Source organism: Tachysurus fulvidraco, chromosome 4 (genome assembly GCF_022655615.1).
Source record: "Tachysurus fulvidraco isolate hzauxx_2018 chromosome 4, HZAU_PFXX_2.0, whole genome shotgun sequence".
NCBI classification, from domain to species: domain Eukaryota; kingdom Metazoa; phylum Chordata; class Actinopteri; order Siluriformes; family Bagridae; genus Tachysurus; species Tachysurus fulvidraco.
In genome coordinates, this window is record NC_062521.1 from 23,182,581 (window position 1) to 23,208,675 (window position 26,095).

The 26,095-nt window shown below is 38.5% G+C and overlaps 1 protein-coding gene across 1 annotated transcript; it reads left to right on the forward strand.

Annotated features, from left to right (window-relative positions):
* Window positions 1-15,518: 15,518 nt before the first annotated feature.
* Window positions 15,519-18,272, forward strand: adra2c (adrenoceptor alpha 2C). The gene has a single exon (XM_027145828.2). It carries the CDS (start codon window positions 15,880-15,882, stop codon window positions 17,161-17,163), a length of 1,284 nt encoding a protein of 427 aa, XP_027001629.1. The 5' UTR covers window positions 15,519-15,879; the 3' UTR covers window positions 17,164-18,272.
* Window positions 18,273-26,095: the final 7,823 nt, after the last annotated feature.

Here is a 26,095-nt window from a genome sequence, read left to right on the forward strand (position 1 = left end):
TACACCTTCTCTGGAGGTTTGAGCTTACGCTGCTCAAACAATAACAGTCTCAAGAACTATGCTCTAGTTTCAATATAAGCAGAAATGCACCTTATACAAATGAAGATTAAAGGACCCTCAAGGTTTATGCACACTCTTTAGCCATCAGAACAATCTCCATCCTTTGATAGATCCTCACTAAGTGAAGCTTTGATGGACATGTCCTAAATCCTACACAAAGAGTGTTCATCTTTTTTCTTTGTTTGTCTTTTGTATTTTATGTTGTTTTTTTTTAATTGATGTGGTGGAGGTTATTATTTTGTTGGTATAGATGTAAGACTTACTGTCTGGTGTAAAAAAAAAAAAAGAAAACAAATGTATAAAACTCTTTTGAGGGGCACAGTGGATTAGTTGTTTCTCATTTCTTAGTTTGGGCATTTAATCCTCCACTTCCCTATTTACTGTACAGTACATCCAGTTTTGCACGTGCTGTGTGGGCTTTGAGGGTTTCCAGTTTCCTCCCCTAGTCCAAACACATGTCAAGTCAAGTCAAGAAGCTTTTGTTGTCATTTCAACCATATATACTGTATCTGACGCAGCACATAGTGAAATGACACAAAGTTTCTCCAGGCCCATGGTGCTAAATAAGACGACATAAAGCTACATAAAACAACATAGAGCTAAGGACTTAACTTCTAGCCACATAAAATGCAACATGTGCAACCTAGTGCAACAGTGCGAGACAAGAACAGTGCAAACAGACAATACAAAACACTACAAGACAAAATATGAAGTACTATAAAAGTATTATAATACAGTATGCACACTGTATTAAAGTGTGAAAGCATTGACCAGTGTGCATACTGTATTATAAAGTACATTGTACAATATTTACAAACTTATGTAGTAGCAGCAGTTAAATGAAGTATTGAAATGTACTGTAGTGTGCACAAACAGCAATTGAGGGAGAGATTGATTTGTAGAGTCCGGTATAGTTCACACAGTTTGGTGTGAGTGTGTTCAATTCGGTACAATTCAGTTCTGTTTGTTGAGAAGCCTGGTGGCTTGGAGGAAGAAACTGTTGCACAGTCTTGTCGTGAGCCCCGAATGCCACGGTACCTTTTTCCAGATGGCAGGAGAGGGAAGAGTGTGTGTGAGGGGTGTGTGAGGACATCCACAATGCTTTTGGCAGCTTGTGTTATGAATGTCCATGATAGAGGGAAGAGAGATTCTGATGATCTTCTCAGCTGTCCTCACTATCCGCTGCAGGACCTTGTGAGCCGAAACGGTGCAATTCCCAAACCAGACAGTCATGCAGCTGCTCAGAATGTCCTCAATGGTCCCTCTATAGAACATGGTCAGGATGAGGGGAGGGAGATGTGCGTTCCTCAACCTTTGTATGAAGTAGAGATGCTACTGTGCATTCTTACTGATGGAGCTGGTGTTGAGTGACTAGGTGAAGTTCTGCATGTGATGCAGGCTGATCTCTAAATCATTCTAATGTGTGAGTGTGTGTGAGATTGTGCCCCAATGTCTTGGCACCCTGTCCTGGGTGTCCCCAACCAGTGTCCCCTATGTCTCCTGGGATAGACTTCAGGCTCCATGTACAATAAGTGCTACAGAAAATGGAGGGAGGGAGGGATGGATAAATGGGTGGATGAATGAAAAAATTGTTTAATGTTCATTTAAATAATTTCAATCTCTCTGCAATTTAAATAAAACTAGGATGTGCTGTTAATGTGATGCGTTTGCAATCTACATATGGATGAGTGTAAAGTTCAGGAATAAAGAGCTCTAATTGCTGGAATAAATTAATTTGATAGTACATAGTGTACCCGCATTATTATGATTAAAAATTTAAACTGGCTTTGAAACATTTGAGCTTTAGAGTGATGGCATTGAGAAAGTCTTACTAGGTCTGCTAATTTCTGCAGATAACATCGCATAGATCCTATGATTTCACTCCATGGAGGCTATTCTGGTGCTTGTCCAGTTCTGTGTCATCATAAGGTTAAGCCGTTTGCACAGTCTTGTCGTGAGGCCCGAATGCCACGGTACCTTTTTCTAGATGGCAGGAGGGAAGAGTGTGTGTGAGGGGTGTGTGAGGACATCCACAATTCTGTTGGCAGCGTGTGTTATATAAAAAAAGCACCTCAAGCAACTTTTCTACATTTAACCACAGAAAAAAAATCAATATAATGTGTTTCTACACTTGTCCTAAAATTCACTACAACACCATGCTAATGCAGATAAAGCTCACAGCTCTTCAAGCATTTGGCAGACAATTTTGTCCAATGCGATTGCTTTGCTGTGTACTTGGACAACATATTAATATATTATTATTCTAGCCAAAGATATAAACAAGGTAAGACCCTGCCAAACAATAGGAGGCAACGAGTGCAAGTGTGTGTGTGTGTGTGTGTGTGTGTGTGTGTGTGTGTGTGTGTGCGTGTGTGTGTGTGTGTGTGCGTGTGTGCGTGTGTGCGTGCGTGTGTGCGTGTGTGTGTGTGTGCGTGTGTGCGTGTGTGCGTGCGTGTGTGCGTGTGTGTGTGTGTGTGTGGGTGGGTGGGTGTGTGTGTGTGGATCTGACATTTTTGACCTTGCAGGGGCTTTTGACTCCCCATGAGTTTTTTTCTCTCTATCTTTTATTCTGGATTTGAACAAAGCAAGGTTTAAATTTTGAAGATTTCAAAGTTTATCACTTCACAGGGCTTTTCTGATGAGCGTCTGCATGAAACAAACTGTGAGCATAGCAGGACAATTAAAGTAGTTAATACCTGCAGTGCGAAATTTGGGCAGATACAGATAGTCGAGTCTGAACATTGGAAGAGATGGCACTAAAATATTGCTCAGAGATTTAGATAGATAGGTAGATTGGTTGGTTGGTTGGTTGATTGATTGATTGATTGATTGATAGATAGATAGATAGATAGATAGATAGATAGATAGATAGATAGATAGATAGATAGATAGATAGATAGATAGATAGATAGATAGATAGATAGATAGATAGATAGGAAATGGGCTAATCTGTATTATTAGAAATATGATCATTTAATTCAGTAAAATTAAGCCAATAAATCCTCAACTCATTATTTAACTGGATGAGACAAAGCGTTTTATGCCATAAGAAATGTCAGGACTGCTCAGTTTTGTGTTCACAGCTGGGGAAAGATGTTTGAACTTATACCTAATGTAGTCCCTTTAATATTAAAAGCAGATTCTTAGACTAATGAGATCTCTGCCAAAGCAAAATATAAGCGTTTTGGACTTTTGATCTTATATCAAACCTTAATATAGTTCTATTGACAATAAAACCTGGCATTTATGCTTGTTCAGAATATAAATATAATAAGAAAAATATGATTATTAGATTATTAACTCCTGGTGTAAATTATTAGGCATGTCCTCTACAACACAAAGGAATTACAAGGGGTTTGGGGGTAAGACTGTGAAGAAGTCAACTACTACATACTCTTACATTAGCACCAGAGCCATCTCAGATTGAAGGGATTCTTCAGAACCCTAATAGATTAGCCCTGATTTAGGAAACCATTATAGAAGCAGGAAAACAAGGTTTACATACAAAAACTTTGATTAAATTCCAGGAACCTCATAAATGAATGAAATTACTTGATTAGGATTGCAGCCTGTTATCTTGTGATTGTGTTCAATACATTCATCACATGTTCATCTCCCAGTAGATTAAGAAGTCTACATATTATTTTGTCACACATGCAGTTCTGATATTAATTAAGAAAAGACATCCTAATTAACTCCTATCTAATAAGAAGCCAAGCGAGGACGAGCGTGTGACCTTATTCACATCCTCTCTGGTGCAAAAAATTAAGATATTATTCAGCATGAGTAATTTTCCTTTCAAATAGATTGTGTATAGGTTAATCAAATGGCAGTGCTTGGGGGTTTCACACAAAGGAACATCCGATTTTTTGACAAACAGTATGTAGGTCATTTGTTTAATAAACACATGCTTTGGAAAAATAGATTTTTCAGTCGCTTTCAGTCACACACATTTTATTTATTTATGACAATTGTAGTAGCACACATACCGTACATCCTGGACTCCTGGAATATCCAGTCCTGACTGATTTTTTTTTTCGTTTTCTCAGCTGTAACATATGATGCTTAGAACTAAATTAAAGAATCGTACATCATAGCAATGACTCTTGTTTTCTTTTTTGTCATTCCTGCAACACTTCTAGGTTTAGCTCCCTAGTGTTCAGGGGCACAGGAAGGAAATGTGCTGTATATATTGTTTATCTTCATTTTTCATCATGTACCTGACAGGTTTTAATTTAACCCAGGCATTTGTATTGTCAGGCTGTTAGCTAACGGTGACTTATGGTTACATCTAACACCCACAGGCGACATGGCCTCACCTTTAGCTGTGGGTAATAGGCAGGTTATCTCTCTATCAGAAAGCAAAACAGAAAATGTCAGATTCAGTTTTAGATCAGAGCAGCAATGGGAAATTGAAGTGTTACCTAAAAAACATTCCCTTACTTTCACACTGTACATTTTCTATACATGTGCATGAAACAGCCACAATATTAGTGCTGGGGAAAGTGACAAACTGACAAGCAACATTTAAATTGAGATTTTCTAACTTGTTTGCAAATTTGTTATGACACAATAAAGCACCAAGTCCAAAAAAAAAAAAAGACTCCTGAGATGATTCCTCAGAGCAACTCTGTTCCAACACGTGCTATGAAGTTTCCTGAGTTTCTTCAGCATAAAAATGGTCATGAAACGACCAAGACCAGTCTTTAAACATGCATAGAGAGATTTCAGAGAAAAATAAAGCTTGGAAGGAAACAGCAGAGATTGTTGTTACATCCGATGAATACATACAGCTAGAACAGTTCACTTGCTTTCATAACCTGCTAATATGAAGCCAAGCACACATTATAAAAATCACACGACCCATTTCCACACCAATTCATGCCTCATTTAATTTGTGTCATTAGTAGCATTAAAAGCATTTGCATTCATGGGCGTAAATTTCATTTAAGGTGGGGGGCACACAAATAATACAGTCAAATTGTACTTAAAGATATGTCCCCAAGGTGAAAAACTTTGCTTTTATCATTATTATTGTAGCATGGAGACTGCGTCATTATGGTTATTTTCAAAGTTTTTCTTGACAGCTTTGGCATGTTAGTTGCAGTGCACTGTGCAACAAGCTATTGTAAACAAGCTAACATTAACTAGATAAGTGATATTTTAAGCGCTAATATAGCAGATTCATAGAAAATTACATCGGTAATCAGCATTTTTGCTGCAATTAATTTATGAAATGAGGCTGCATCAACTACAGTAAAGAGAATCGCTTTATTTAAAGTGAATAAAATCCCCTACTTAATGGAGCTCAACGTTAATTGAGCCGCAGCCACACACCTGACTTGTGTGTGCAGAGTAGGTAGGAAAGCAGGCAGTGGGTCAAACCACTGTGAGGATCGAAGGGGAGGGGGAACTCAACTGTTTCTAAATGCATTTTTGCGGGGGGGGGGGGGGGGGGGGGGGGTTTCTACTTACAAAAGTATTTAGGTATACATACATACATACATACATACATACATACATACATACAGACATACATACATACATACATACATACATACATATGTTTTTCACAATAGAGCGTGCGATATTTTTAATTTTTTTTTGGGGGGGGGGCAATCGTCGGATAGGGGATTTACGATTTACTCCCATGTTTGCATTTAAAAAAAAAAAAAAAAAATGACCCAAGCTTCCTAGTGTGAAATCAGGGACAGTTGTTATTTTTACTCTATCCTCAAATTAACGCTGCAAAGCAAAATAAGTAGATTGTAGACACTTACAGTAGCTGATCTGACTACATCTTATGATACTGAGTAAATACCACATTGGGCCTAAATATTGTGCCTTTAGTCTGTGTTATCTTCTGGCTAATATAACTGTATATGAAAACGTGCATAGCCATCACATAACTCTACTGCTACACCATACAGTTACAGAACCTCAACACAAATGCTTACCAACTCAACACAACACTAGAAACTGCTTCATACTCTTTCCATATGTTAGCTTCAACATTTCAGTCTGGTCACTTTGGTTATTAGGCATCCACCACATGTGACTGCTTTTTCATGCCTAATAGGCTAGCTAATACAGAACATTTATCGGTTGTCCATATTTACTAGAACCCTTCTTGTTCAGATTCCTCTGTTTTTGCACAATGTACTGTATAATAGTATATATACATGTACTAAAATAATATACACAATGGTCTGTGCTATTTTGTGTATTTGTCCAGTAGTGTTTTGTCTCGCACTGTTTACAGTAGGTTGCACACGATGCACTTTATGTGACTAAGACAATTTCCTTTAAGTCCTTAGCCATGTGTTGTGCTATGTAACCCCATGGTCCTGGAGAAACCTTGTTTCATTTCATTAAGTACTGTGTCAGATATACAGTATATAGTTGAAGTGACAATACTGTAAATGCTTCTTGACTCATTTACTATATGTTTTTGCGTTTATATAATGGACATCTTTTCAGCTAAAAATGAAGAATCTGTCATATCTAAAAACAGAAGACGCAACTGGGTCAGTCATGGGAAAGTCTCCAAAGGAACTGTGGCGTGTTCTCTTAAAATAGCACAAAGTGTACCTGAGACTAATGATGCATTTTTAAAAACCACACCAAATATTGACTTTGAAACTTTTGACACTTTCTGATATTCTTGCAGATAAACAAGAAAGCAGATGATGCCTTCCATTCATCCAACTACATTCTGTAGTGATTATCCTACACAAGGCTACAGGAGACCTGGAATCTATCCCACAAGACTCAAGGCACAATGCTGAGGACACGCATCACAAGGCACAATTACACACCTATTCCCACACTACAGACAAATAAGAGATGCCAATCAACCAACAAAACACATGTCTTTGGACTCGTGGAAGAGATCAGAATACCCAGAGGAAACCCCTGAAGCACAGGGAGAACATGCAAACTCGACAAACATACACAGAGCAGGTTGGAGTCAAACCTTCATCCCCAGAAGCCACCAACGACAGGTTGCCTTTTACACTGGAAAACATTTGATGACTATTGCATTCTAGTATAGTGTCTGTTAGTGAATATTTAAAGACTTTTGTAATACATATAGCACCCATCATATTTTGGATGCTTTGGTAGAAGTTCCTTCGTTTAAGTCAAACTGCATGCTGTACTTTCAACAGTGTACTTGCTATCATCACTGGAAGCCTAGTGAGAGGACAAATGAAGGAATAATGTCAACCAAATGAATACAGTCGGCCTACTGCATGCTAATTAAAGTGGCAATAATGACGATAAAGACAGATACAGGAATAAAGCTCAGCTTTTAATTTTGTAAATTCATTCAACTTGAGTTAAAATGAGCTAAAATCATGTGGGAGATATAAAAGTCATCATGAGATAATAATACTCTCTAAATAAGGCTTATAATATTTGGAAAACCTCCAGTTAGAAGACATCGACCTGCCTTTGGCTGTCCTCTGATATGAGCTCATATACAAACACTGTGGTAAAGTTGAAATAAAGCATCTAGTACCTGAATAGGGCTGTATATCGTTTACTGCTGTGTATACAGCAAGCTGATATACAGATCATATTAATCCTTAAAGGTGAAGTTTTAAAAGCTTTTTCACCTGTCACCTGAGCAGCAACAGATAAAGAACACAATGGCGCAAACAAGAGTGACATCATTTCTTGTTGGACTCAACCATGTGTAAAGAAACATGAAGCAAAGAAGGACAGACAAGATAATTATATAAAACGTATACACACACACACACACACACACACACACACACACACACACACACACACACACACACAAACACACAAACACACACACACAAACACACACACAAACACACACACAAACACACACACACACACACACACACACACACACACACACACACACACACACACGCACATACAAACACACACTTCAATTTGATGGACACAAGTGTGGCCCAAGGGGGAACTTAATGATCACAATGCAGAAAAGCTCAATAGAAATCAGCTTAGAGAAGAACAGTGGGCCCTGGGGTCAACCCTGACACACCTAAATGGCCCACACACACAAACACACCATCACACACACACACACACACACACACACACACACACACACACACACACACACACACACACACACACACACACACACAGTCTATGTTTACTAGGGGTGTATATATAACTCAATGACATTATCTGCATCTGTTTAATGCACACAATATTCATAACTGTTTATACCAGAAGCTTCATATCTGACAGTTTGCCCGTAGTCAGTTGTGAATAAAGTGCTGAAAAATTATAATCAAGTGGAGACATCCATCCAAAAATATATTTAAGTTAAAGTAAAAGACTCAAGTATTAAAAAGTAAAATTTGTGTAAGATTTTAACTGCTGAAATGAAATTAGACTATTTTAGAATTGGCTCAAAAGCTCCTGTTCACACAACCTCACTTGACTATATACAATAGGAAAAGGACGTTATATATAAACAGACTCTCCAGTGTCACACAGATAAGGACGGGTTCCCTTTTGAGTCCCTTTCTCTCAAGGTTTCTTCCTCACATTGTCTCAAGGAGTTTTTCCTTACCACTGTAAAGCATGCTCATTAGTCATAAAGATTTACAAACATTTAACTGTGTAATCTTTCATTCAATGAGAATGGTATTTACATTTCTTTACAGCAGCTTTAAGACAAAATGAAAAAGTTCAAAGCTCTATACAAATAAAATTTAATTGAACTTCATGTTCTGTCAGTGATATATTTTTATATATTTTTAACACAGCGATGCTGTTTAGCCTGCATGTTTGGCTCTGTACATGTTTTATTTTTTTTTTTGTCATGTGCAAACAAATGAATAAATAACCAATTAATAAATATTAGCCAGAATGGCAGACACGTTATTCACAGCAACTTACTTTGTTTTAACATCTTATTTTATACAAGTGAGAACTGAGGGCCTTACTCAGGTGCCCAGCATAGGTAGCTTGGTGGCCTTGGATTCAAACTACAGTACTGTATATCCATTAGGCTATAACATCCCACATACCACATACCATCAGATACTAGCTACTTCAAACGATGTTAATCTCCTTTGGCATTAGCAAAGAAAAATCAGGATATCATAATTTAAATATAGCCAGTTATGTTGGCAAAATAGTGAAACTTGCTTCAAAATCCTTTTATTCCAACATATTGAAGTATTTTACTAAGGTAGGACCAGGGGCACTCATCTTCAGTACTTCATTGCAGTGTCTTATTCATCATTAAACACATACAGGTAGCTGTAGCATTAACTACACTGTGTAAGATGAAAATGCTACCTTGGATGATACATTTGCACACTTCTCTATCACTTGATTGAATGCTAAACTGCACCTGTTTATATGGTGTACAGTTACATCTCGAATGTGCTTCTGTCTAACTTGTTTCATAATAAAGTGTGCACAGACGAGCACAAGCAAGAAAACACCAACAACAACAAACCACTGATTGACATGTGAGTCATCCACAACCCATGCACTCTTACTCAATGTAGGAGAGAATATGTAGTTATGTTCACACAATGACCCAAATGAGCCTGCTAGAAAATCCTGGCACATTCTAAGAAACAGACAGACAGACAGACAGACAGACAGACAGACAGACAGACAGACAGACAGACAGACAGACAGACAGACAGACAGATAGATAGATAGATAGATAGATAGATAGATAGATAGATAGATAGATAGATAGATAGATAGATAGATAGATAGATAGATAGATACTGTGTGTGATTGTGTCCTGCAATATATTGGTACCCTGTACGTGATGTCATGTACAGTACTTGGGCCCTGAGTCTCCTGGGAGAAATTCCAGGTGCCCTGCAGCCCTGCATAGTATAAGAGTATAGAAAATGGATGGATGGATCCATTGTGCAGTGGGGTGTAAACATTGTACTCTCTGAAAAGAGAGTTTAGGACATTAACTTGTGGGAAAGTGGTAGTGCAGTGGTTTAAGCATTGGGCTATGGCTCAGACGGTTGTGAGTTCAAATCCCAGTTCTACCAATCTACCACTCCCAGAGCAAGACACTTAACCCTAAAGTCCTCAGCTGGATAAATGTAAGTTGCACTGAATAAAGGTGTATGCCATAAATGAAAACTTTTATTTTCATACAAAGTTCAATTTTTTTTTTTTTTTTTTTTTTTTTTTGTACCAGACCAAGTTTAGATAAGCAAAAGTATAAGGACACAGATTTAGACTTGGGGTAAATGAAAGGAAATGACATTTAACATTTTGTTGCATATTTCTTGTGTAAAAAAAAGGCAATAAAGTCTGCAACTCACTGACATCATGTTCTTTCTTCTTTTTCTGATACTTTTCCAGACTTTAAACACAACTTTTTTCTGTTGTTTGTTCTTATGGATTTCTCCCATCAGTCACCTTTTTATGATATAATATGCTGCTCAATTGTACTTCGATCTGCTGATTGACAGTCAGTCTAAAAATCTTCCAACTTTTCTCCCGTATAAAGTCTTTTGTTTTGTTGGTAGTATGTTTTGGGTCATTGCCTTGCTTTGTGATGAAGTTTCTCCTAATTCATCCTGATTGGATGCATTTCTTAGTAAACTGGCTGACAGAATGTTTCTGTAGACTTCTGAATGAATTCTGCTGCTAACATCATGAGTTACATCATAAGTAAAGATTAATGAGTTTGCTCCAGAAGCAGCCAGGCATGTACAATCCATGACACAAGCTTCATGAGTGTGTAGGATTTAGATCACGAGAAGATCCTTCACATCTTTCTCCACATGTTAGCATTTCTATTATTAGGACTTTTTGTGAATTCCAGTCTTCTGATTCTTATTGCTGATGAGGTTTGTATCTTGTAATTTGGTTTATATATTTGTGCTGTCAAAGTCTTCTTTGAATGGTGACACCTTCACTCCCACTTTGTGGAGGTTGCTGGAGATGGCACTGACTATTGGTTTTGGTTTCTCTTCACAGTTTTTTCATCCGCTATTCTTTTTGTCCTTTCCTGATCAGTCCGGTGTATGTTGCTGAGTGCATCATTGTTTTCTTTCATTTTCACCTGTTCAATGCCTCGGATAGATTTTCTTTCTTTTCTTAACTTTATATTGGCTTGCTTTTCTCCCATAAACTGCTCTCTGATCTTTATGTTGGTTCAACCTTTTTTTTAATAACAAATGCTGTCTTCACAGTTGAAAATTTAAGCATATCTAACAGATTTTCAGAGCTATTGATTTTTTAACAAGATCAATTTGACAGAACTAGGGGGCACGGTTGCTTAGTGGTTAGCACATTTGCCTCACACCCCCAGGGTTGGGGGTTCAATTCCCACCTCCGCCTTGTGTGTGTGGAGTTTGCATGTTCTCCCCGTGCCTCGGGGGTTTCCTCCGGGTACTCCGGTTTCCTCCCCCGGTCCAAAGACATGCATGGTAGGTTGATTGGCATCTCTGGAAAAATTGTCTGTAGTGTGTGAGTGTGTGAGTGAATGAGAGTGTGTGTGCCCTGCGATGGGTTGGTACTCCGTCCAGGGTGTATCCTGCCTCGAAGCCGGATGATGCCTGAGATAGGCACAGGCTCCCCGTGACCTGAGAAGTTCGGATAAGTGGTAGAAAATGAATGAATGAATGAATGAATGAATGAATGAATGAATGAATGAATTTAACAGGACACATCTTGGTAACAAGAAACACCAGTCAGTCACATGTTCCAATATATTTGCCCACATAAAAAGTGGATGGCCAGATATGTGCTATGTTCATGGACACTTAATATATCTACATATAAATGCCCAGAAATAAATTCTGAAACTCTAAACTGCCTAATCATATATAGCTTTTGATCTCAAACCAAAAAGAATTGGTTTTGCTGTTCCTGTAGTTTCTGAGCTGACAGGAGATTTACTGTATGTGCAGATTCCAGAAAAGATGCAAAATTCATCACTCATTACAAAATAAAAATCTTTCAGACACTTTTTTTGGCATTATTAACTGTAGTTGTTTAGTCTTTCATGATTGTGCCCTAATTTAACGGACATCTAAGCGGATTAGACCCAGAATGCTAATGAAATCTTCTTCTGAGTGTTTGAGGTCAATAATGCTGCTCTGGCTGTTTATCATTCAGAAAGTACAGCCCTGAATGAAGGAAACTACTTAGGTAAGACAAGTTTATTTATAGACTGCCATCTTAAAAATTGAAAAGTTTCATAAGGCAGGGAAAATAAAATTAAATTAAATAAAATAAATAAAAAATAAAAGGGAATACCAAAAAAGAAAAAAAAATCAATCAAAACTAAAAGTTAAACTAAGCACATAAATTTCCCACGAGAAATTCCCATTAACAATAGCATTATCATAAAAAAAAAAAACAAGCTGACTAAATTTGTTGTAGCTGTAGATTAAATGTTCCATCATCTAAAATATAATACCTTATAAATCATAGGTGACATGTTGCTCAATGTCAATTAAAGTTAAATTAGATCATTGTTAATGCTACGCCTCTGGGTTACTAATGAAGCCTGATTATAAATGAAATTCCAGGAACAATAATTAACACAGATGACCTTCAGCATTTTACGCGTCTCAGAACGATTACTGACAGCTACTTTGTTGGATTGCACATATTTCTTATGATTGATTTTGTTGGATTGGAGTGTGTGAGTGAATGAGAGTGTGTGTGTGTGTGTGTGCCCTGCGATGGGTTGGCACTCCATCCAGGGTGTATCCTGCCTCGATGCCCGATGGCGCTTGAGATAGGCACGGGCTCCCCGTGACCCGAGGTAGTTTGGATAAGCGGTAGAAAATGAATGAATGAATGAATGAAAATATTCAGGATTTAGACTCAGTGATGCAGATCAATGTATTTGGATATAATATAAAGTCACCATATAAACACATTAATATTAAAATACTTTCAGAATGATGAATGAATATATACTCTGATGCATGAGTTCATGCATTTAGATAACGATGAAGTATAAAGGGGAGTAAAGTCAAGAAAATTTTATTGTCATTTCAACCATTTTATTTGCACATGAGGTGTGATGAGTTTTGCAAAACAGCAGTTGACTGAATGTGCAAGACAGCACATGCAAAGATAAAAAAAAAACTGCATGCAATGAAGAATGTACGGTATAACAGCCACCTTAGTCTCTGATGAATAGCCATTAATAATCGTAAGATTTAATTATTAACATCTTGTTAATTTACTCTGTTAATTAGCACGACTTGGAGAATTGACATAGATTGTTGACATTTTTGATGTGTTAGGAATCAATATAGAGTCATTTCAACCAAATTATAGGCTGTAACATAAGTTCAGGCAACACTTTATTATTTTATTTTCCAACACCCTTAATTTTAAATGAAACCCCAACAGAGAATAGAATATTAATACAGATATTGAACTGCTCTTATATGTGAGAGTCCATACTGAGTGCTGATCTTTATGAAATTTTTTTTCACATTGAGGCAGAAAGGAAATCAACTTATCTGACATTTTCAATCAGTATAAACAGCTGAATTATTTTATTGGCACATTTCTGATATTAAATTAGTCATGACTTTCTATTGCCTAGTTATCTGGGTATAAACAGAAATAACTATGACCACAAACTTTTTTTTGTGTCTACTTTCATATGAACTATTAAATACTACTATGAAGGCTAACATGACAAAGAAACTCAATGCAAAACTTCCATTATTTGGCCTCTGGTAAAATCTGAGTTAAAAATTCAATTCAATTCGATTCAATTTATTTGTATAGCACTTTTAACAATTGCCCATTGTCTCAAAGCAGCTTTAAAGTATTGAAACAGAAGAGAGAGAAAAAGAAATAAATAGAAGAAGAAGAAGAAAAGTGAAGAAGAAGAAGAAGAAGAAGAAGATGAAGAAGAAGAAGAAGAAGAAGAAGAAGAAAAAATAAGAATAAAAATAAATAAGTGAATACATACAATTAAAGTTTAAAATTAATTTATAAAAGATTTGACGGCAAGGAAAAACTCCCTTAGATGATATGAGGAAGAAACCTTGAGAGGAACCAGGCCCAGAAGGGAACCCATCCTCATTTGGGTGACACTCTACAGTAAATAGTGTAAATGTAAATAATGTCATTTCTACAACAGTTTATAATAATGCAACCGAGAGCTCCTGAGGAACTAATGGGTCATCGTAAACTCTGAGTTCAGCGCAGACCTGATATAATAAGAATAAAAGTCTGAGATAATACTGCAAATCATGATGAACAGATAAGTTAATACTTAATGACTACGGCACAGCCAGATACTGTTTTAAAGGATCGTACTGTAAACAACTGGGCAATTAGTGTACTGCTTTGGTTTACCCTAAAGCAGAAAATGCGAATGAATGAGAACAATGAAGATTGCCTTTGTGTCAACATCTGAAAATGAGTCATTTTTATGAATATTTTAATCTGCTGTGGTTGAGCTCTTGATTGTGTATATTACTGGGAACATGCACATATGCACATGGGTACAATATATACCTATAACTTATAACCTTAACTGGAAACTCTGCTGTAAATGTAAGAGTAAATGTACAGTATTACATTGGACTGTTATTAATGACTGACTGATTGATGCTTCTTAAATAATTAATTACGTATTCATTTATGCTTGTGTGTGTAGCTTACAGACAAGCAAGCGGGGTATTAAGCATTAAAAAATGTATAAGATATTTTTGAGCATTTTTCATGGATGAACTGAATTCCCTTTTCTGGATGAGCTCTTAAAGTGTGCATTTATTTCCAATTGCTTTTAAGCAGATTCTTGTTTGCCAGAGCGGCATAAACACGGATGATTGCACTCTATGAATTTCCATATGGACTGAGGATAAATAGACACTGTAACGCGCGCTGGATTACAACAGGGACACATTATTAATTACACTAATGCCACTTTGTCAAGTATGATGAGCAAACATTTAAAATCTCAGGCCAAAGGATTTATTTAGAGATTTAAAACAGCGATTTATTCAACTAACGCAGCTGACAGCTGATTTAATGCGTAAAAGCGCACCAATGTTTATCATCGTCTTCATCCAAATATATGTCCACATGTCACTTCACCGACACATGAAATGATAAAATACAGGATTAATTATGTTTCTTTTAACGTGATAAAAAATGGAACAGTCTAAAGTGCATCGCACGCACTCTTGTGGAAGTAAAGGAACCGGTGAAGAGGAGGAAACGCGCATAAACCACTGACTCGAGTGCAATAAACCGATCAGACTGTATAGGACAAATATCAGATTATGTCAGATATCCTTTTGACTTTACAGGGGAGGAGCTACGTTCATTTGTGCAGCACGTGGATGGTGCGAGGAGGGAGGGAGAGAGAGAGAGAGAGAGAGAGAGAGAGAGAGAGAGAGAGAGAGAGAGAGAGAGAGAGAGAGAGAGAGAGAGAAGAGACAGTGGATAGCAAGCAGGGCGCATGGAGCACCGTGTCCGCCGGTGGACAGTGATGCTCGTGATACCATCCACAGAGTAACTTTTTATTATTATTATTATTATTAATAATAATAATAATAATAATAATAATAATAATAATAATAATAATAATAATAATAATTGACCGATTCGTGTACGGAATTCTTCGAGGAAGCAAAATGCGGAGACGGGAACGAGATGAAAGTAAGTGGCAGACAGAAGAGGAGGAACGCGGGGAAGCAGAGCAGAGCAGAAGGGATGTCGGAAATACAGCGCTTTACTGCCTTTAGGCTTGAAAAGACCTCCGCTAAGGATTTCTAACAAATACAACAAATAAAGAAACCAAAAGAACAGTTCTGCGTCAAAATGGATAACTTCAGTATTTTCAGCGAGATGAACAATTCCGATATCAACCGGAATCTCACCAGTCTCTACTCACTGGCAACTGTTATAGGACTCGCCGGTTTGGTAAGCTTCCTCATTTTGTTTACTATAGTTGGCAATGTACTGGTTGTGATCGCGGTTCTGACGAGCAGAGCACTTAAGCCACCCCAGAATCTTTTTCTGGTATCTTTGGCCACTGCAGACATCCTGGTGGCCACACTCATCATGCCTTTCTCTCTGGCAAATGAACTAATGGGTTACTGGTTCTTTGGGCATATCTGGTGTGATATCTATCTGGCACTGGACGTCCTCTTCTGCACATCTTCTATTGTTCACCTGTGTGCTATCAGCCTAGACAGGTACTGGTCAGTAACGCAGGCAGTGGAATACAACCTGAAGCGCACACCACAGCGAGTGAAGGCGATGATCGTAGTGGTGTGGCTGATCTCAGCTGTGATCTCCTTCCCACCACTCATCTCCATGGACCGGAGCCATGAAGGTGAAGGTGGTACGGGTGAGCCACAGTGTCAGCTTAATGACCACACGTGGTACATCCTATACTCCAGTATTGGTTCTTTCTTTGCACCATGTCTCATCATGATCCTTGTCTACATTCGCATCTATCAGGTGGCCAAAACACGCACCCGAAACATGTCAGAAAAACGGCATGAGCCGGAAGAAGCACCACGCCTTGAAAACAGTCTGAGCCGAGACGACTCAGGCAGGCAGAATGGTCACTGTGCATCTCCACCTCAAGTTGTTAATAAAAAACCCTCAGAGGAAGAACCTGATGTAGAACTGGACGACAGCAGCTCCTCAGATGAGAAGGCCAAACGGCCGCGCCGGGAGTCTGCGGTAGGCCGGAGAGAACGGCGAGCCAGCCGCAAGAATAGCTCCAGCTCCAAGCACTCAAGCCGCAAGTCCCGTGCAAGCAGCAAGTCCTTGGACCTGTTCTCCTCCCGCAGGAAGAGAAGGAGCACCATGTCCAGGAAGAAGATCTCACAAGCCCGCGAGAAGCGCTTCACTTTTGTTCTGGCTGTGGTTATGGGTGTGTTCGTGGTCTGCTGGTTCCCATTTTTTTTCAGCTACAGTCTGTACGGAATCTGCCGGAAGCCTTGCGCGATCCCAGATGCTCTTTTCAAGTTCTTCTTCTGGATTGGCTACTGCAACAGCTCCCTCAACCCTGTTATCTACACCATCTTTAACCAGGACTTCCGCAGAGCCTTTCAGAAAATCCTGTGCAAGCCCTTGAAGAGATCTTTTTAGACAAGCATGATGGTTGGGTGAACTTAATGGCACAGACACAAGTTTGATCTGACAGAAAAACCATGGATGTTTACAAGATATATACTTGTACTGTATTTTGACAGCAGCACTATTCAAACACCAACTGGCCCTCTGCATCAATGCCTTGACAATCTTCCCACAACATACGTATTAAGGATAATCTGTTATATTGTCTCAAGCACTGAGCACTGTCAGGACAGCAGCTGTGGTCTGTCAGTTTAGACAGTAGCAAGGTCCTTCAAAAACCACCCACATAAAAGCAGTGACACTGTACTGTGTTTACGGAAACAGACTTATCTTAATTACAGCCACAGGCACTTGTGTGTTAGCAAGAGACATATTTATGATCAGTTTGCACATATGGCTTTCCTCTTTGGGACTAGAGGGCTATGTAACATGAAAGGTCATTTCCTTTTTAAGAAGAGAGTTGTAAAATAAAAGAGATGAAATGAAAAAAATATAGAAGTATACATTTTTTTTTTTTGCAGACAAAATTGGTTAATTTGGGAATAGTGGAGGTTTCAGGCCCTACAGAGGGACATTAATGAAAGATAGATGGTATGTGTGTTCACCTGCTATTGCAAGACACCTCTGGAGGAAAGTCTACCCAGTTGGGCTTTAAAATGTGTGCCGTTATCTTAAACTGTCTGCTAACTCATGTGCTTTTAATAAACACTGGATTGCTGCTGAAGCTCTATACGATCAGATGCCATTAATGAAATCCATACTGAACACATAATCGCATTGTTAAAACAAAGCTGTGTATGATTATATATAAGTATTTATAAGATTACTGTTTATGAATTTATGAACAACTGATGCCATTCTGTGCCCATGCTTGCTGGTTGTATCATATTGTACTATGGCACTGTATATGACAACACTGTATGATATACATTACAAAGGGCAAAGCCATTTTTACTGAATGTTTCTTTTCTGTATGTCATGAAATCTTTTGCCCTACCAGGGAGGCTATTTTTTTTTTTTTGGCTCTGCCTTCTTGTGATATCTTTGAATTGACCATCCGGTCACCACAAGCACATTTGATGAACGAAAAAAATTGAATAAATAAATGAATTCTACTTCTACTTACCTCTATAAACAGAATATATTATGCTTTATGTTTCTTTCCTGACTTCTACTACAACTTGCATTTTAAATTGTATTCCATGTTGCATGGTTTGCGCAACGATTTGTTTGTTAATCGATATCACAAATTTGAAATCTGTTCATTGTCAAAGCCATACAAGAACACTTTAACAAATGACATTTTTGTGCGTATGTTGACTGTCTTGAGTAGAAATTAACCGAAGCCAGTCTCTAACCATGCTCTTCATCCTGGTCACCATCATAGTGGATAGAAGATCAGTGGATGTGAATACAGAATACACCAGTACGTCTCAGGGCACCATTACACCTCTTCACACACACACACACACACACCAAGGGGCAATTTACATCATTTTGCTAATCCACCTACCTACATGTATTGGAAGTGGGAGGAAACCTGAGAATCTGCATTAACTCAACATGGGCACAGAGAAAGCATGCACAGAAACTCCGAACTGACATTAACCCAAGATCAGGATTACACAACTGAGAAGAAGTGAATCTACCTGCCGTACAACTGTGCAACCCATGGGTTCATCGATTTGTTTAAAATGCATTGTTAGATTCACCACAGTATAATATAATGTATGTCAGTGATTTGCAGAACACAAACATCAGGCGGTTTTACACGTCTAAGTTTATAAAACCAACAACTGTTATAATTATAACGCACAGTTTTCAGCTGCAAGTCGAATGATGCTCTGCTCCTAAAGGAAATTTCCACTGACAGTTTAAAGGAAAGAAGATCCATTTGATTATCTTGTCGAGTGCATCAGAATGGCCGTCACCACATCTTTTTATTTTCATGGAAATAGATGCACTTATTGCAATGTTAGAGAGCAAAAATGCAGCATGAAACTACATTTCTGTTACCTCTGCTGTTTTATAAAGCGCTGATCCAAAGGGATTCTGTTTACTGCATTTCTCATAGGATTCATTTGTTAAAAAGGGAGACATTTTGAGCAAACTACCGTACATAAGGATCTATCAATCCATTTTCTGTACCGCTTATCGTACACAGGGTTGTAGGGAACCCGGAGTCTATCCCAGCGGATTCAGAACACAAGGCCGGGGACACCCCGGGTAGGGGTCCAACCCATTACAGGTCACAATTACACATACACACACTCACCACACACACACCATTGCACAGTAGGGATAATTTAAAGATGCCAATAAGCATACAACACATTTCTTTGGACTGGGGGAGGAAGCCAGAGTACCCAGAGAAAACCCCTGAAGATCATGCAAACACTGTGCACACAAGCATATTATAAGTGACATTTTGAAGAGAAATGAATAATCAAATGCTTGGACCAGAATTCTTTGAGTGCTAAGAAATGTTTTAATAGCTGGATTAATAGGTATAAGGAATCCAATTATATTGCTTAAAAATCAGTCCCTAACTTCTCTATTCTTGTTTCTCAGTAGAAATGGATTAAACGTATAATTTGAATCTATACATAACTACCAATGTCAATGATTCATTATTTAGCCATCACACACACACACACACACACACACACACACACACACACACACACACACACACACACACACACACACACACACACACACACACACGCACACACACACACATATATATATATATGCACTATATACACTATATACACTATATACACTATATATATTAATCACTTGAATCACCTTTTTGTGCTAAATGTCATCCTTTAATTTTCTGTCTCGCTTTGAACAAAAAAAAAAAAGAAGAAGAAATAAAACATCGACTTTTTTTCCTGTTGATTGAGATGCATTGCCCAGCAAAAGAAGCAGAAAAAAGCAAGATCGGATCTTTATTTTATTCATCTCAAATAATCTTACTGGACTCACTATAACCAAACAAAGCTGATGTGAAACGCTTAGGGATTCATCCTTTGTTGTTGAGCATGATGTTTTCAATAACGTTTCTCATGAAAGAATCTCTAGAATTATCTATAAGCCAACCGTAATAATTTAGTATTCTCTGTTCATTTAAATCGACCTCTAGTGAACCTCTCACTCACTTTATGGTCTGAGAGAACAGACAAAGCTTAATTAATTGAAAAATAATAAGAGACAGATTTGCTTGAGCACGTGCCGGTGATGTACACACATGACCATGACCCGAGAATGCCCTTTTCGGTACCGTTTCTATCTGTACTGAACTTCATGGTAGTGTCCGATTTGAAGTCCGGGAGAGAAAAGGATGAGATCTCTTTAGGCAAGCTTGCATCACCGGCTTCTAGCGTCCTTACCCACAGATACATTTTTCTTCATGGGAACTCAAAATCCTTCAGAATATCATTTATTTCTGTGTACAGCATTGTTGTGCCAGCCTGTAAATAGACATGTGATTAAACCAGTGAAAGACTTTTCAAGGAGAAAATGAAGAGTACTCAAGTCTCTTGGATGAAAAGCAAGTATCTATAATGGCTTGTCGTGAGATTAGGTAGGAGGCTAAAATCTATCTATTAATAGTTTGACAGCTATTTGGAGTGAGCAATGCATTATGTCAAGAGGTCTCATACGATTACACACAGATACACATGCTTAGCCGTTTAGATAAACTTAGCCGTTTAGATAAACTTTTTTTTTTAGGGCTTTTTTCAGAGCTTCAAGGCTGTATTGGCTCTACTGGATTTGTACCATGTTTCCTCTGAAGATTATACATGGTTACAAGAAAAGTGGGAAATGATTTGGGGTAATTTGTGCTCTGATTGGACAATATGTGCTTAGTCTATCTGCTTTCAGCTTCTTCTCCAAAACCATTTTAGATTTTAGATTATATTATCCACCTCATTTACGTTTATTACGGCCAGGATTGTATTTCACGTGCACTTTCCCAACGAATCCCGATGACGTCTAATCAAGAAATGTTTGCTGGAAAATATGGAGATCCAAATGGAGATAAAATCTAGGCTGCGTTTCACTGTGTCCACCGAAACGTCCGCTTTATTATCTTAGAAAGGCTTTGCTCATTTATACCAGCAGCCCCTAACCTTTCTTTCATCCCAGCAACCTGAGCCTCATTTTACAATGATTAAAGATCACTATTATCACTTCAAACACTCCATTAAACAACTGAGACATGATTAACCTCAGTGCATGCCTAGCCTTCACCTTCCTTATCTGGGCTCTGTCATATTTTCATCATCTTTATGATATTACATCATTCTTCTGTAAGGAAAAAAGTGTAAACGAGCACAACAGATGCAATCAAGACTCACTTTCCTCTCACTTGTTTGATTTTATCAAGCGTGAAGAAAACAGGAGAAGACGTGCGGTATGATGACATCATCAGGAAAGGATGTGACTCAGATGATTAACCTGAGCCTGCTGAACTTTCACCCCACGGAAATGCCACAGAAACGAGCATCATTTCATCCATCTGTCTAGTGTGTGTCTTTAAGTGGAGGCACTCAAACAAGTCTCTCTTTGCTGCCTGTGAACACACGATACATTACTCAGTCAACACATTTTCATCAATTCAAACCACTCATCTGTAGCATGATATATGTAAAGGTTTATTAGATAGGACAGAATACAGGGACAGTATCGAATTAGATAATAGAAACTAAATTGAAAATCGCTTGCTAACTAACCATTTCCCATCATCAGTTAACTTCAGCAGCTTCTACCTGCTTTCTTTTTTCATGACTGGAAAATAAAATTTGGCTCATTTATTTCTTCCCATGCACTGAAATAAGGTCTTTATTTGTTCTCTGCCTGTTATCAGTGTGCTAAAAGGATTCTGAAAGGCAGAAGGCATGGCATGAGTGGTTCAAATAGATGGCTTGTTGCTTTCCTATGGTTTATATTCATATCATAGTCAACTGCATTCATTTGCATTCACTTATTACTACTACTGGGGAAGTTGTGGCCTAATGGTTAGAACCCTAAGGTTGTGGGTTTGAGTCTCGGGCCGGCAATACCACGACTGAGGTGCCCTTGAGCAAGGCACCAACCCCCCCCCAACTGCTCCCCGGACGCCGCAGCATAAATGGCTGCCCACTGCTCTGGGTGTGTGTGTTCACGGTGTGTGTGTGTGTGTGTGTGTGTGTGTGTGTGTGTGTGTGTGTGTGTGTGTGTGTGTGTGTGTGTGTGTGTTCACTGCTGTGTGTGTGCGCTTTGGATAGGTTAAATGCAGAGAACGAATTCTGGGTATGGATCACCATACTTAGCTGTATGTCACGTCACGTCACGTCACTTACTTCTTCCCCATGTAGTTATTTGGTAATAATGCACACACACACACAAACACACACACACACGCACACACATACACACACACACAGGCCAGAACCTGAATATAAATCCCTCAGTGATTACAGCAAAGGCTGAGTTCACAAACAAAGCACTAAATACAAGTGTCCTACATTTCACGAAAGTCACGGCAATTTAAATGATCACTAGCTTGCCGAATCCAGTGGGACTCATTCAAAAGATAAATTGTGGCAGCCTGGGAAAAGCCTTCACCTGGTGGTAAATGTTTGACTATGCAGTATAGCGTCATTCTGTTCTACTATATAGTGTAGAGTAATTCTGGAGACTGCACGCTTTCCTGAAATGCAAAAGTATCTTAATGATGTCCCAATGAACCTGATAATGAAAACAAAACTGTGGAAATGAAATTAACAAGCTTTTATTGATAGGAACGAAGTGTAAATATACATAGTTTTACGTTGGCTCTTGTGTGCTCCAACCAAGCTTCGAATGTCTGTGATCATTTTTTTTTTTGCATTTTTTTCTCTTCTCTTTTCACCACAACCACCAGCAGCTATACAGTAAGTAAAAGACTTGTTTCTATTGGTTTACTATCCACTCGCTTGTCACAATATATAACTCTGGATTTATGCTACCTGAGCGAGACCCTGAGGATGAAGACGGTTTTATGTATTGCATTTTCACTAAATATACTTAATAGAAAAAGCAGCAGGAATATCAAAAGATAAAGGTAAACATGCCCAATCAGGACAATGTGGAATTTGTAACTTAGGGGTTAAGATGACAGATTGATTGGTCATGCCAATACATCCGCACTTTATTCACTGTTGTCATAATGTTCTATAACCCATCTGCATTCCCATATACACTTTATCCATATACCATTTTTTCTTTTCTTTACTTTTTACTTTAACCATTCTATTTGTACTATTGTGGCAGGCTTTATGTCTTGTGCCATGTGTCTGGGTTTATGTTTTGTTTGCCCCATTCTATTCACACATAACCTTAAGGGAAGTTTAGAGGGACTTTTAAGCCAGAGCTAGCATTGTAAATGTCTCTCTGCCACTTTTCAGCAGCTGTTGAGTAGGAGTAAATGGGTATAAACAGGAAAAAATCTAATCTTTGAGGATAAGAGGTGTTGATATTAATCTGTCAATCATGCTGCCATCCACTTTTGAAAACTCCCTGTTGTATATTAGCATTCAGGTATTCTGCTCCAGAGCAGCTCATTTAGTCGCATGGCTGTAACGTAAACACCGGGAAGGAGAATCTAGCTTTGTTTGTATTTAGAATTGAATCAGGAGCAAATTCTCAGCAAATTTCTGACTTTTCTAAGAACCGCTCACACAAGCTGACTCATGTAAATTCGTACAGAGCGCATTGTTAGACTTGACTCAGCTATTGAAGGGCTTAGTATCTGAAGAGCACAATGCTGTGTGACGGACAGCAACAAGGACACACTGTTTTACTTAGAGTTCTAAAAAATAAATGCTTACTGTACACCGGTACATCGAATTAGAAACATATATGTAGCTTATACTGTAGTAGTGCACACAGTTTTATGTGCTGAAGGCCATTGTGAAGGAACATATCATTTTTCCAGGATGCATAACGGGATCAATTCACAAAGCAGACACACTGTATAATGACCTGATTGAGTAATTTAAGCTTGTTTATGTGTGCAGGAGACTTTTGTTTACACATTTAGTTTACTGCCTGTGTCCTCCCATATTTATGACTGGCTGCATGTCCTTTCTTCTCCGTCTTTCAGACTTTCTTTTATTTGTTGGACAGAATGTCTCTCCACCCAACTTGCAATCTGTCTTGTTTTGCAAATAACACTTTCAGACTTTCAAGAAATATCCTTCACACAAATTCACCTATTTCTCTTTCTGCCCTACCAAAGTACCCATTTATTTCTCTATCTATCTCTGTATACACCTGTTTCTCTCCCTCTCTCTCTCTCTCTCTCTCTCTCTCTCTCTCTCTCTCTCTCTCTCTCTCTCTCTCTCTCTCTCTCTCTCTCTCTCTCTTTACCCCCCTCTGTCTCTGTGTCATTGTCTATCTGTCTTTCTACTACATCTACCCCCTCTCTGCATTTCTCCAACTCTCTCTCTCTCTCTCTCTCTCTCTCTCTCTCTCTCTCTCTCTCTCTCTCTCTCTCTCTCTCTCCTTCTCTGCTTCTCTCTCTTCCTTTCTACGAGTCTATGCAGCAACATTTGGTTAGTGTAACAAGTCACTGATTTCCAGTAGTGTTGTAAATCAAATATTTTCACCACTGAAAAATGAGCATCTTAAAGCATGAATAGTTTAGCGAGCAAATATGGATTGGAAATGAAGGGGATGGAAAAGAGAAAAAGCATGTAAATGTTCCCTTTAACCAGCTAAAAAATGAACCAAGTTGCTCTTATCGCTGAGATAAACACTACTATTATCACAGCAAAACACAGCGCTTTACCAAATGGACCAGAGCCAGTATACTTGCTGTGAGAAAGAAAGATGTAAAATGAACACTGACACCGCATTGATTCCTAGCAACGCAATAGTAGTGCTTCAATGGTAGGCTACATATCTGGAAAGGTCTTGGGTCAACAAAAGACAGACAGAGTTTGGCAATGTTTTGAAATACTGACCTTCTCCATGGAAACAACAAATAAAGAAAAATTGAGAAGAGAAAGCAGAGGAACGGGAAAACGAGTAACGTTATTATGAGTCTTTAATACAAACATAGTGGAAATGTTTGAGAGGTCTATAAAGAGTTCACAAATTAAGACGTATTAAAAACCCTCTTCTCAGAAAGGTCTGTGCTACTATAATCTGATGACTTATGCAGCAAACAGTAGTATAAATGATCAGACTCTTAGGCTGCCGGTGTACGTTAGAAACACATTCTCTCTCACTCCCTCCCTTTCTCTCTCTCGCCCTCGCTCTCTCTCTCAGCACATTAGGCATGTTACTGCCAGTTTTCTGGCACTAATCCTCTCCCTCTGTTAATTTCTCCATCCCATTAGTCAGCAACAGGACTCACTTCCATAGAGTCGTGCATCGTTTTGTCACACATTTTACAATGTTAGTGCTTTACAAGAGGCCCTCCCTCTTAAGGCCTCTATCAGGAAATTACCATCAGGGGCTGTGTAAAACAGTAGAGTATTAAATGTAATTGACATTCACCATGTAATTATGAATTGATTAATAGCAAGTTTTCCAGTGGCTCATAGAATCGATTCATTTCATTTTTCTACTGCTTTAAAATAATATACCAAAGGACAGTAACACTACGTAATAGGATTAACACATAGGATTATTATGAGGAGCTTCACAACAAATTATTTCATTGGTGATGCAACAAGTTCATTCATTCACTCATTCATTTTTCTACCGCTTATCCGAACTTCTCGGGTCACGGGGAGCCTGTGCCTATCTCAGGCATCATCCAGCCTCGAGGCACGATACACCCTGGACGGAGTGCCAACCCATCGCAGGGCACACACACACTCTCATTCACTCACACACTCACACACTTGTTTTTTGAGATGCCAATCAACCTACCATGCATGTCTTTGGACCAGGGGAGGAA

Excerpts from the sequence above, each read along its gene's own strand:
- adra2c (XM_027145828.2), top strand. The coding sequence starts at position 15,880 with ATGGATAACTTCAGTATTTTCAGCGAGATGAACAATTCCGATATCAAC.